This window comes from Lactuca saligna, chromosome 9, assembly GCF_052625555.1.
Source record: "Lactuca saligna cultivar CGN05327 chromosome 9, ASM5262555v1, whole genome shotgun sequence".
NCBI classification, from domain to species: Eukaryota; Viridiplantae; Streptophyta; class Magnoliopsida; order Asterales; family Asteraceae; genus Lactuca; species Lactuca saligna.
This window is the reverse complement of record NC_136425.1, coordinates 62,193,842-62,207,554: the sequence shown is the minus strand read 5'-3', so window position 1 is coordinate 62,207,554 and position 13,713 is coordinate 62,193,842. Positions and strand designations below refer to the sequence as shown.

Genomic DNA, 13,713 nt, shown 5'->3' with positions numbered 1-13,713 from the left:
ACCTTATGAGCTTGACCCTTCTTCTGACAACCTTCTGGTTGGAAAACGTAGACCTCTTCTTCTAGGTTTCCATTTAAGAATGCTGATTTGACATCCAGATGGTGAACCTTCCACCCGTTTGAACCTACTAGTGCTAGGATGAGACGTATTGTATCAATTCTAGCTATTGGGGCAAACACCTCATCATAATCCATCCCATGTTTTTGGACGTACCCTTTTGCCATAATCTTGGCTTTGTGCTTGATAGTCTTCCCACTTGGATCCCTCTTCAATTTGAAAACCCACTTCAATCCAATGGCCTTGCTATTCTTTGGAAGATCAACCAAACTCCAGGTGTTATTTTTCTCGATCGACGCTAATTCTGCATCCATCGCTTCTCGCCACTCCCTTTTCTACTTGCCTCAAGATACGATGTGGGTTCTTCATCGTTTCGTATCAGCATGAGTTCTTATGGGGGTATGTGAATCTCATCCGTGCTTTCGTATAAATCTGTAAGTAGTCTGAAGCGCTTTGGGGCACCACCCCCAATTGAACTAGAGGTGGTGCTTGCTGACTCTGTCGATGAATCGATCGTAATGGGAGAGTTTGGTGTGACCGGGGTATTTGGGGTATTTGACAGTATCGGACTACCAAGTGGGCTTGTTTTTGGATGACCCGACCTGATTGACTGCTCACTATTTCCCCAAATGGAGGATGATCCAACCTCATGATTGTAACACCGTAAATTTCAGAACAAAATTTTCAATTTTCTTATAAAACATAATTTCATTAATAATCATCAAACAACCATATTAATTATCCAAAATAGGTCAATACAAAATCCCAAGATCACAATGTAAAACTCCGAGTGTGTGTGTGTACGGATCAAGCCGGCGATTTCCCGCGGTCGTCACTAGTACCTGAAACAATAACATCAAACACTGTAAGCACAAGGCTTAGTGAGTTCCCCAAAATACCACATATAACACATATTAGCCACTCGAGGCTATAACTCTGTGGGTCCGTGCACCCAATCTTTGTGAACCCTCAGGTTCTAGCTCTGATAAACATGCACTACATAAATCACATAGAAATAATGCAGTACAACACATAACATACATAGCATACAATACTCTATCACATAACTCAGGTTACCTACTCAAGGTAATATAGTATAGTGAGAAGACTCACCTCGTGTATCTCGGTATCTCACGAATCCTGGAAATCCCTCGTGCTCGATCGTCCGAGCTCTAATCCTCCTATAACATTATATGCTTCTAATTAACACTTTGTACCTCTAAGGTTGACTATTTATAAGGAGTCAACACAGGTCAACTCTGGTCAACGGTCAATGGTCAACTCTGACCGGACTCGGCGAGTACCATGGCGACTCGGCGAGTCTAGACGTTTTCACCACCCTCTGAAATCCTCTTATTACACGTCGAGTATCCCCCCCCCCCTTTACTCGACGAGTTTCACCTGAATGAATCGCGGGGCCACCCCGACTCAACTCGCCGAGTCTCAAGGACAACTCGGCGAGTCCAGGTTTGACTCAGTCCACTCGTCATCCCTCTCCGACTCACCCTGACTCATTGAGTCTACCCATGACTCGATTGGACCACTCGCTGAGCAGTCCCAAGGCAATCTTCAAGCTACTCGCCGAGTCGGATGAACAGACTCGGCGAGTCCATGCCATGCAACCACTCCAACTCGCTTCTAAGGTCAGATCTGCTTCCAAAAACTATAGATCTGGCCTCCCTCGACTAATTCATCACGTAAAGCTCCTATCTTGGTGCTCATAACACACCCTATAACTCAATAATGGCGTTTTTGACCCAAGGCATGAGGATTCCAATCCAAAGCCTCCATTGATCCCCAAAAAGCTTGGGTAAAGGGACACTCTGGACCTCTAAGGGTCCAGATCTATGGTTCCAACCTCATAAGGGACCAAAAGAGCACCAAATCTTGCCATAAAAGGGTTCAACAAACCCTAAATCTAGATAAGCAATAACAACAAGAAGGTAACTCGGATTTATTACCACAAAAGTGATGCTCTAGACTCCAAACCCACAGAAATGGCTCCTTCTTGCTCTCCCTTGGCTAGCTCTTCTCCTTTCCTTGCAACAATGGCACCTCCAAGGTCAATAATGGCCTCCTACTTAGCTCCAATGCTCACACTCGATTAGGGTTTCACTCAAGGGGCTGGTGAGCACAAATGACGGCCATTAGGCCCTTTAAATAAGTCTCAAACCCGAGAAATTAGGGTTTCATTACACAGCGCTGACTCGCCGAGTCCATATCCTGGACTCGTCGAGTCCAGGCGCGATCCTGCGTCCAATCTGCGTCCCTACTCGGCGAGTCTGAGCTCCAACTCGCCGAGTCCCCCTCACAAAACAACAAAATACAACTAACAAGATACCTGATAAAATCCGGCTGTTACAATGATCCGATCCAATTTCTTGGTCTGGAGTGTCCGGAGCCCATTCTTCATCGTCATTGTAGACATCACCATCGAGATCAAAGCCTTCGACAGTGAAACTTACCCCTGGTGTCGCCTTGATCTTAACACTCTTCTCCCACGTCCAACTACGCTTTTCTTCAAATACAACACCACGAATTACGTACACTTTCCCTGTATCTGGGTCCAGTAGCTTGTATGCTTTCGATCCTTTTTCAATTCCAAAACGAACCAGGCGAATATTTCTATCTTCTAATTTCTTCAAGTGCCCCTTCATGATTTTCATATGAGCCACACATCCAAATACCCTAAGATGATCAATATGTGGTTTTCTCCCACTCCACATTTCATATGGGGTCGAGTCTTTCAAGGCCTTCGTTTGAACTCTGTTTAGAATATAAACAGAGTGTGCTACAACTTCACCCCATAGAACATCAGGCATTGACATGGTCTTCAAGTTGCATCTCACCATCTCCAATACAGTCTGATTACGTCTTTCTACTACTTCATTTTACTGTGGAGAATATGGAGACTTATAATGTCTTTCCAACCCAGTTTCTTCACAATACTTCTTGAATTCGTTTGATAGAAATTCCCCACCACGATCGGTCCTGAATACCTTCACTTTTCCCCCTTCTTCAGTCTCTACCTTGCTTTTAAAATTCTTAAACACGTGTAGAGCTTCATTCTTAGTCTTCACCAGGTACACCGACATTACTCTGGTGAAGTCATCGACAATCATCATGAAGTATCTATTCCCAGAGGGTGTTGGAGGAGTAACTAGCCCACATAAATCACCATGCATCAATTCAAGCTTCTTCTTTGCCCTGAAGTTTGTTTGAGATGGAAATGAGTTCCTTGTCTGCTTTCCCACCAAGCAACCTTCACAGGGTTGCGAGGGAATTTTGATCTGTAGCATTCCTTCGATCAGCTTCTTATCATTCACCTGCTTCATTGAAGTGAAGTTTGTGTGCCCCATTCGTTTGTGCCATAACCAAGTTGGATCATCAACTTCTGCAACAAAACACACTGCAATATTTTCTTTTAATTCTATTTTGTAGAGTCTATTTGTTGATCTTCTAACTTTCACGAGTAGCTTTCCAATTGAATCATGAACCCATAAAAATAGGTCCTTGATCTTGATCTCGTCTCCTCCTTCTGATAATTGACCCAGACTGATGATGTTGCTACATAGATCAGGTATGTAGTATACACCATTCAATTTTCGACTCCCACCATCCTTGCATTTAAAGACTATAGAGCCCTTTCCTTCAATTCTCACTTTCGATTCATTCCCAAACTTCACAAAACCATGAATTGATTCATTCAAACTTCTAAATTTGGTTTTGTCTCCAGTCATATGGTTACTAGCACCTGTATCTAGGTACCATGTACAAGATGACTTCTTTGGATTACCATGGGTTCTCAATTGGGGACTGAGATTTTCTTCATTCAGAAATACTAAGCACTCATCTTCACATGTTGACAGCAACAGGGCAGGCTCATTATCGTTATGCTCTTGGACCAGGTTATTCTCGTGGCTTCATTCCTTTCGTGGGTTCTTACATTCGGATGCATAATGCCCATACCCTTGGAAATTATAGCACTGAATGTCACTCTTATCATGACTACTCGATGCACTGGGATTGCTTTCCTTGTGGTGATGTGTTCCGCCTCTGCCACCACGGCCACCACAACCTCCTCCGTTTCTTCCTCTACCTCTACCATGACTACCACGAGAACCACCAAATCCACCTCGATTTGATCTTTGCTTTGAGTCACCCTCTGAGTTCTTTTTGTTTCTATCAGACCATTCTTTGTGAGTTAACATGAGTTTTTGATCGTCACTTTCACCAGAACTTTTCATGCGTTCTTCATACGCCTTGAGTCTTCCGATCACCTCTTCAACGGACATTGATTCCAAATCTCCAAATTGCTCGAGTGTCAAGGCAATCTGAAGGAATTTGGACGACACAACCCTAAGTAACTTCTTCACCACTTGAGATTCTTCTACCCTGTCTCCCAACGTATGTAATGTGCTAACTGTGTTGATTACTTTTCCGGTGAAGTCATCAACACTCTCCGTCTCTTTCATGCTCATGGCTTCGAGTTTAGCCTTGAGTGTCTGAATTCTGGCAACCTTCACTCTATCTGCCCCTACAAACATAATTTTGAGGGCTTCCCAAGCTTCTTTGGCAGTCTTCTTCTCCGCCAATGTCATGAGCAAATCTTCAGGTATTCCCTGATAAATGGCAGCCAACGCCATGTTATCCTTCTTTGCTTCAACAAGAGTGCTGGAGGTTCTGGGTTCTACAGCATCCCAACCACCTTGAGCCAGCATAAAGGCCCTCATCTTAATTGGCTATGCACTCTAATTGCTTATTGTCACATCGGATAGGGGGTGATTTGCCCATCTTTATCGTCATTACCATTGTTGCATGTCATTTCTTTTCGAGGTTGATACTTGGGTATATACCAGGTATGCTCTGATACCAAATGTTGGTTTTTCACAAACCTTCAACCCGTGTTTGGCAATGAAACAATAACAAAAAAAAACAGAGCACAAAATGCTTAAAGCTTATAGCTTTTATTATCTGATTTGAAAGAAGAAGTGATAACCTCAATGTACACACAAACAAACTATTTAAACTCAAAGAGTGCTAAAAAGACTGCAACTACCCCTAGTAGCATAAGACTCAGACTCAACAGCCCACATGGCTTTGAATTATTCAAAACACAAAGAAAACATGACATAAAACAATTTCTGAATTACTCCATCAAGTGTTGTAATATGAATTGTAATTTCATGTTTTTTTTTTTTTTGCTTCTTGTAAGCCTAGCACCCTGCTAGCGTATTTTGTTTAATATAACTTTTGCTGCTATTTCAAAAATAAATAAAATCAAGTTCGAATAACATCGGAAATTCCTCATCCCATATAAACTTACCTTTTCCTTTAGTGTACAACAAAACCCAATAGTTGCAAATGCTGAGAAGTATATAAAACTCAAGAAACTATAATTGCAAATATTGAGAACATTGTAGTCCCTTCCCGATTAAATCCCAAATCCTAATTAGCTTAAAATTTGCCTCATCGGAGAAGTCAAAAAAGTTACAGATGATTCAAAAGGATGATGGAATTTTTAATTGCAAATCAAGCACTATTGGAGTAATAGGTTTCCAGCATCGTTTGGCTTCCGAGAGTGATGGTGTGTTTTGTTTATGTTTCCGAAAGCTACATTTTATAGTTTTATTTATGGTATTTTACGATCGAGAAATTAAATATTCTTTTACATTTTATTCCTACTTATCTTCCTACCCTATCAAATGTAGATATGTGTCATATTTAATAACACAAATGATTTTTAATTTCTCTTTACAATTAAATTGGTTAAGGGTATATTAGTCCTTCCACCAATTATTCAGTGGCTAAATCAAAAATCAATGCCCTAAATAAATGGAGCATACCAACAAAAGCAGATCTGCAACTTTATTCTCAAGGACACGTTCTGTCGTTCCATATTTGTAAGCCGACGACGTGGCATAGCAAAAACCATGTCACAAACATTTAAACCACGTCACCTCTTTAAAAACAAAACCAATTATAATATGGTTCTTTTTCTTCAATTCACTGTTCCTTACAAAAAAAAACAATGGCAATGTCTAATTTGCGCCGTCTACTCTCCACGCCACCGCCAGACCTCTCCCGTCCCGCTGCGATTTTCTCCACTGTCCGATCGGAACTATCTAACCCTGCAAATCGGTTCTTCTCCAGCTCTCCGGAAAAGCTTCAAAGCCACCAAGACTTGCCCAACAATCAGCACGAAGCTGTTAACGAACAAGATCAGATCCAGAAACTTCAAGATCACGGAGAGGAAAACGATGAAGACGACGGTGACGAACCTGACATGAACAAAGAGACCGGCGAGATCGGTGGACCCCGAGGTCCCGAGCCTACTCGTTACGGCGATTGGGAACGTAATGGTCGTTGCTCTGATTTCTAAGTCCCCCAATTTCACCTTCTAAACAGGTTAGGGTTCATTCAGTTGATTTCAGATCTTGTTATATATATGTGATTTAATGTTTTCATAGTTGTCTTGATTGTAACCGGAAAGATATATTCAGTAATAAAGCAATGGCGATCTAGGGTTTCTATCATTGGAATCAAAGTTGTCAGTTGTTTTTAGCTTAAAGGACTGTTTCAATTTCGTGTTTCCAAAGTGTATTTGCAATCTTCATACAAAGTGATGGTGAATTTCATGAAAAGATGATTGATTATTACTGTTTCAGATCAATCTAAACGAAAGAATCTATTCTTTTAGTTCAATCATCTTCGTTTGTAATTATTGAATCAAATATCTTTATGAAAGCATAATCTCATTAGTGAGATATGTTCACAAAAGGTCACCATTCCATGTTTACACAAATTAAACATGTTTCTCTTCATCCACACGTTTCATGGTAATAAACATTTATGATTTTGTTCAAAATACAATTTTAAATTTCCATGGATTACTTAACAAATCATGCATTTTTAACAAACCCAAATATCATAGTCACATAGTGTATTGAATCATGTAAAATTAAATAAAAATACGAGAAAAGCTACATATAAACTCAAAGGTAAATGGCCATGGTAAAGAAAGAAGGTCTAAATGCAAGAAACAACCTTAACATGATGATTTGGGAGTATAAGTTGTAATAATGAAAAATGATAGTACAATGTACGTCTTGCATTTAGCCTGAGAAGGAATGGAAGGTGACAAATCTACCTTGATGTCTTTAAAATCCAATTTCACAAGATAATTTGACAACTTCATCATCAATAATTAAGAACATGTAATGTTTATTGAAATATTAACATAAATATAATAATATATAATTTTATTAAGATATAAATGTTCAAATATATAATAATAAGACAAAACTTCAAAAATGGTGCATATGGTTTCCGAAAATATCAAGTTTAGTTCTTAAGTTCAAAAAAGCTCAAAGATGGTCTCCGTGGTTTCAAAACTTTTAACAAATGGTCATTTTCGCTAACTCCGTTAGCTTTTGACCGTTAAGTGAAGGACATTTCTATCTTTTCACTATTACAGGGACCATTTTTGAAGTTTTGCCCTTATTTAAAAAAAAAAATATTATTTAATCTAGAAAAAGTCTCTCTCTCTCTCTCTCTCTCATAAAACACACCTCCTTTGGTTCCTCTTTATTTGATCGTAACAAAGAAACAAAAAATACTCTTTTGAAGAAAAGCCCTAAACCAATCTAGAACACCATTGTTGGACAACTTCCAAAAACCATTGAATCGTCACCTCATCTCCAGCCTCTGCCACCAGAGAGCACGTTTCGACTCCCACCCCACATATCGATTCATCACAGGTTCATCATCAACGGATTCATTACCATTGTGATTAGAATCAACCGTTGGACAAGTGAAATTGATGCTTTTAAAAATAAAGAGTGATTGAATTGATGCTTTAAAGATAGAGAAGATAAGTTTTTAAGCTAGGTTAACTGATTTTAAGGACCAAAACCTCATGGATTTCGAGATCCAAAGGTTGGTTGAATCCAAGACGATTGAATTCGATGTATGTAAACAAGTTGAAGATCTACATGTATGCTTTTCTTTTCCCTGCAACTATATGTGATTTCTATTGGTTTAGAGTAAAATAATACAAAAATACCCCCTTTCCCCCTTTGATTTTGGGTTTCGGGTATGAATGAGAATAAAATTTGAATAGAATAGAACTTGAACAAGGAAAATAGTAGATTATAATAAGGAAGACGATCTGGTGGTGGATGTCACAGTGATTGTGGAAGCTTCGATGTTATGGAGTAGAAGAATAAGTGTGGTATGTGGTGGATGGATGGTGGGAATAGTGATGTAGAAAAACGATGAACGTGATAGGGGGTCGGAGATGAGGAGATGTGATCTGAGCATTTTTTTTCTAACCTCACCAAAACCAAAATCTCTCTAATTTGATGTTGTAGTTGTGCGATGTTGATTATCAGTTTGGGGTTTGATTTTGGTGGTAAGAGTGAGCTGAAGAATATGGGATGGTGTAGGTTCTGTGTTTGTTTTTATCCAAAACAGATGATAATAATCAAGTGTTCTCCTTCTTTTTGTTGTAAACATTTGATATGCTCAATTGTTCAACTTTCAAATGGTGAAGCTTCATCTGGGTTATTTTATCATTGTATGGAATTTTTTTGATTTATTGGGTTGTAATAAGATAGAATTTCATATGGAAAAATTTAAAATGAACTTTCAGATGATGCTAATTGAGAGAGAGAGAGAGAGAGAGAGAGAGAGAGAGAGAGAGAGAGAGAGAGAGAGAGAGAGAGAGAGAGACCTTTTCTATATTAAATAATCATTTTTTTTTCTTTTTTTAAATAAGGGCAAAACTTCAAAAATGGTCCATGTAATAGTGAAAAGATAGAAATGCCCTTCACTTAACGGTCAAAAACTAACGAAGTTAGCGAAAATGACCATTTGTTAAAAGTTTTGAAATCACAGGGACCACCTATGAGGTTTTTTGAACTTAGGGACTGAACTTGATGTTTTCGAAAACCACAAAGACAATTTTTGAAGTTTTGTCTAATAATAATAATAATAATAATAATAATAATAATAATAATAATAATAATAATCCATTTGATATATTATACTTGTACCATAATTTATTCTAAGACCATATGAGTAAAATATATAAAACTACAAGAACTAAATTAATTTTTTTTATGGTAGTAACTTTTAAATACATAATATGTTTTGATTTTTTACATATGTAATTGTAATTAACATCCACTAGTTACTTATTAAACACTCCCTTATTTTGATTTATTTTGTTATTTTTTCGCCTTTTATTAGTATTATTTGATATCTTTTTCTTTATCTTTTATTGTCTTTTTTATTATCATTAATTGGTTTTATTATTATTATTATTATTATTATTATTATTATTATTATTATTATTATTATTATTATTATTATTATTATTTTGCAAGTTATAACTTGTTTGTACATTTTCAGGTTTGGGTGCAGTTCTGATGCAGAGAGGGCATGTCATCACCTACGCGTCGAGGCAGCTGAAGCCTCACGAGGCGAATTACCCGACGCATGATTTGGAGTTGGGGGCTGTCGTGTTCACCCTCAATATTTGGCGTCATTACCTCTATGGGGTTCGTTGTACGATTTATACGGACCATAAGAGCCTGAGGTATCTCATGGACCAGCCAAATCTGATATATAAGGCAGCATCGATGGCTTGATGTGGTAAACGATTACGATTGCGAGATCCTTTATCATCTGGGAAAGGCCAATGTGGTGGCCGACGCGCTTAACCGCAAGGCAGCGCCGATCAGGGATATCTGTCTGAGGATGATAGTGGTGACTCCGATGTTGGAGCGGATTCGGGAGGCCCAACAGGAGGCCATGAAGGAGGAACATCATAAGAGCGAGCAGATTGTGGGTCATGTTTCCTCCTTTGACTATGACAGTCGGGGGTTATTGACTCTGCACCGTAGGGTGTGGGTCCCGTATCATGGGGGTGTGTGCCAGGTATTGATGGAGGAGGCGCACAAATCTCGATTCTCCATTCACCCCGGGGCGACGAAGATGTATAGGGATCTTCGTCTGGACTATTGGTGGTCCTGCATGAAGCGGGATGTGGCATGGTACATAGAGCGGTGCTTGACCTGTAGGAAGGTCAAGGCCGAGCATCAGAGACCTCACAACAAGATGCAGCCGTTGGACATTCCGTTATGGAAATGGGAAGACATCGCGATGGATTTTATCACAAAGCTTCCCAAGACCGCGCAGGGAGCGGATTCGATCTGGGTCATCGTCGATCGATTGACCAAGAGCGCCCATTTTATCCCGATTCAGGAGAGTATTTCGGCCGAAAAGTTGGCCGACATTTATATCAGGGTGGTGGTGGCGCGACACAGGGTGCCAATATCGGTGATTTCAGACAGAGATGTACGGTTTACTTCCAGGTTCTGGAAGAAGTTCCATGACGAGCTATGAACTTGTCTGCATTTTAGCACCGCTTTTCACCTGCACACAGATGGACAGAGTGAGCGGACCATCCGAACCTTGGAGGATATGTTGCGGGCGTGTGTCTTAGACTTCGGAGGTAGTTGGGATACTTACCTTCCTTTGGCTGAGTTCTCGTACAACAACAGCTATCACGCGAGTATTGACCGTCCTCCCTTCGAGATGTTGTACGGGAAGAAGTGAAGGACCCCGATATGTTGGGGTGAGGTTGGTCAGAGGGTTATGGGGAGTATCGAAGTGGTACTCAAGACTACGGAGAGTACCCAACAGGTCCGGAGTAGGCTTCAGACTGCTTAGAGTCGGCAGAAAAGTTATGCCGACAAGCGCTGATCCGACTTGGAATTCCAGGTCGGGGTCCACAACACCTTTCACGTTTCCCAGTTGCAGAAATATTTGGTGGACGATTCAGCAGTAGTGCCTTTAGAGGACATTCAGGTTAATGACAGCCTGAACTACATCGAGCGGCCAGTAGCGATCCTTGACAGGAAGTCAAAGGATCTGAGGAGAAAGAGAGTGGAGCTGGTAAAGGTGCAGTGGCAGCACCGAAAGGGCTCGGAGTGGACTTGGGATCCGGTGGACGAGATGATGGAACATTACCCCGAGCTGTTTCAGGATCGAGCAGTAGACTTCGAGTACGAAGTCTAAAATAAGTGGGGGGGGGGGGGGGGGGGATTTGTAACACCTGGTTCCTGGTACGTGTTTTTAAATTAAGTATTTTGCATTTTGTCCTGGGACTCGGCGAGTTGGTGGCCAAACTCGTCGAGTAGAAGCGGATTGGACACGGGAGTTAAGTGATTGACTCGGCGAGTTAGAGACCGGACTCGATTAGTCTGTGCTGTCTGGACAAAAACCCTAATATGAGGGTTTGCACCCTATATAAACACCTTAACTTAGCCTCCCTTGTCCCTAACACTCTCCTAGAGTTGCATATCGAAACCCTAGCCGATTGTGTGTGTGTTAAGGCCATTTTGGTGCTTTTTTGACTTGTGAAGCTTGGAAGGAAAAAGAGGAGCTTGAGTATTCGACTTGGGGCTTGTGAATCCAAAAATCTCATTCCATCTTCAGCTTAATCAAGGTAAAATGCTCCTGCTTTGGTCTTCCATTTGGTTGTTCATCTTTAGATTGTAGATCTTGGGTGCATTTAGGGCTTTTCAAGCCATTTTCGGATTTGGAAGTGTTAAGTGAGTTTGGACTTCATATTTGGGTCTTAAGAGGGGTCTCGTGGCATAAAGGTGCCAACTTTAGGGCCATGAGATCCCCATGCACATTGTAGGACACTTTATATGGATTTTTGAGCTAAAAACCCCATGCATGTGCATCAAGTTTGGAACTTTACGTATAAAATGGACATTAGGAGGCCAGATCTATGGTTTTGGTGTGTTAGACCTCATTTAAATCGACTGTATGGAATTGGTCAAGGTTGGACTCGGTGAGTTGTTCTTGGCACTCGACGAGTTGGTGACCATTATGCACCAAGCCCTTTATGTGAACCGGTAAGTGTTAGGAAGGAAGTCCTTTGTGGGTTTAGATGCGAAAAAGGACCTGGAAGCTATGGGACTCAGCGAGTGGTATGAGCAGACTCGGCGAGTCCATAACAATCTCCCAATCTTTGAAGATGGACTCGATGAGTTGTTCATACAACTCGACGAGTCATAGACTGGACAAGTTCTTAAGTTGGAGATGAACTCTACGAGTTCAAGAAGGAATTCGGCGAGTCGGATGAATATGGTCCCGATGTTATGATTGAAGGAGAACCCGTCGAGTTTTGCTAGACTCGACGAGTGGAGCGGGTGGAGCCGGGGTTTTGTGTGGGATTAGAGAAGCATGGACTTGACGAGTTGGTAGGCTAACTCGGCGAGTCAGGTCAACTGCATGTTGAATTTGACTGAACATGGACTGACCCTGTTTAGGGTTGTATGTAATGTGTGTTGACTTGAAGGTTGTTGTGTAGGGATCGAGGAGTCGTAGGGAGTCGACTTGTGCGTCGAGGATAGTTCAGACACTGTACGACATTGAGGTGAGTTACCTTCCAGTAGGGGTGGGTCTAAGGCCACAATGCCGGCCCATCAAAAAGGTGTATTTAGAAGATAATGGTCTTTGTGATAGTTATCTTGGTCTGGTTATGTGATTTATTTGGATTATATGTTATGTGCATAGTAGGGATTAGTTAACAGTGGTCCTTAGGACCCAAGGGTAGGTCAGTACCCGGATATGCCTGACTGTATGTTTATACTTGTTGATTGTATGCTAGTGGTAGGGGTGCAATAGTCTCCAGTTGCCGGTTGAAAGATACGGATGACGAATATCGGTTGAAAAATACCGAGGATGGTTACCGGTTGAAAGATACCGATGAAGACTACCGGTTGAAAGATACCGATGAAGGTTACCGGTTGAAAGATACTGACGATATTGTATGGTATGTGGTATGATGGAGGAACTTACTAAGCTTCGTGCTTATAGTTTTGATTTTGGTTTCAGGTACCTCTTCGTCGAAGGGGAAAGAGCTGGCGGTGTTGCAGCGCATCACACACACACATGTTTCCACAAGAAGTTTTTGGGACTGTACTCTGATTTTCCATACTTATGATGTTATGGTTTGAAATACAACATTATGATTTTGTAATGGATGTTTTATTAACAATGTTTTGGTAAAATGTTTGTTAAATGCGTTAATCCAAAAATGAAATTTTTGGCCTTGAAAATTGGGTCGTTACAACAATTCTTTTCTTTCTTTATACACACATTTTTCACAACCAATGACTCCCAAAATTATGAATTAGTCAGAAAAGAAAGAGTATAACTTAACACTGGCATGGTGGAGTTTAAGAAGAGCCAAATACTCGAATGTCTTGGTGATTTTTGGGTAAAAAATAGAAACATTTTTCATGATTTAAAGGGTTGCCAAAGTCATAGTCTTGATCAAATATGTTCGAAGTTTCGCGATATGAGGGTGAAATACCGTGAGTTTGATGAAATTTATAACTTTGTTATAAACAACGTATACAAATGCGAGCCATTTGCTGTGTCATGCGTTAATATGAAGACACAAACCACATACCATTTAAACACTTCAAGGCTTGGCTAAAACTTAAGGATTTCCTAAATGGAATGCTTAAAAAAAAATAAGGTTTAACAAACTAGTTTAAGTTAATGTATTGTTAGTTTTATTTTTTATTTTAACTCATGTAATTTTTATTTAATGTAATATCGTCTTTT

At 40.3% G+C, this 13,713-nt stretch overlaps 2 protein-coding genes across 2 annotated transcripts; one reads left to right on the top strand and one right to left on the bottom strand.

Moving 5' to 3' along the window:
- Window positions 1-3,980: 3,980 nt before the first annotated feature.
- On the bottom strand, window positions 3,981-4,790 carry LOC145016403 (uncharacterized). The gene has a single exon (XM_078974729.1). The coding sequence runs from the start codon at window positions 4,788-4,790 to the stop codon at window positions 3,981-3,983; it is 810 nt and encodes a 269-aa protein (XP_078830855.1).
- Window positions 4,791-6,043: 1,253 nt separating this feature from the next.
- On the top strand, window positions 6,044-6,724 carry LOC145014086 (succinate dehydrogenase assembly factor). Its single transcript, XM_078972459.1, has one exon. The coding sequence runs from the start codon at window positions 6,089-6,091 to the stop codon at window positions 6,437-6,439; it is 351 nt and encodes a 116-aa protein (XP_078828585.1). The 5' UTR covers window positions 6,044-6,088; the 3' UTR covers window positions 6,440-6,724.
- Window positions 6,725-13,713: the final 6,989 nt, after the last annotated feature.

Excerpts from the sequence above, each read along its gene's own strand:
- LOC145016403 (XM_078974729.1), bottom strand. The coding sequence starts at position 4,790 with ATGAGGGCCTTTATGCTGGCTCAAGGTGGTTGGGATGCTGTAGAACCC.
- LOC145014086 (XM_078972459.1), top strand. The coding sequence starts at position 6,089 with ATGGCAATGTCTAATTTGCGCCGTCTACTCTCCACGCCACCGCCAGAC.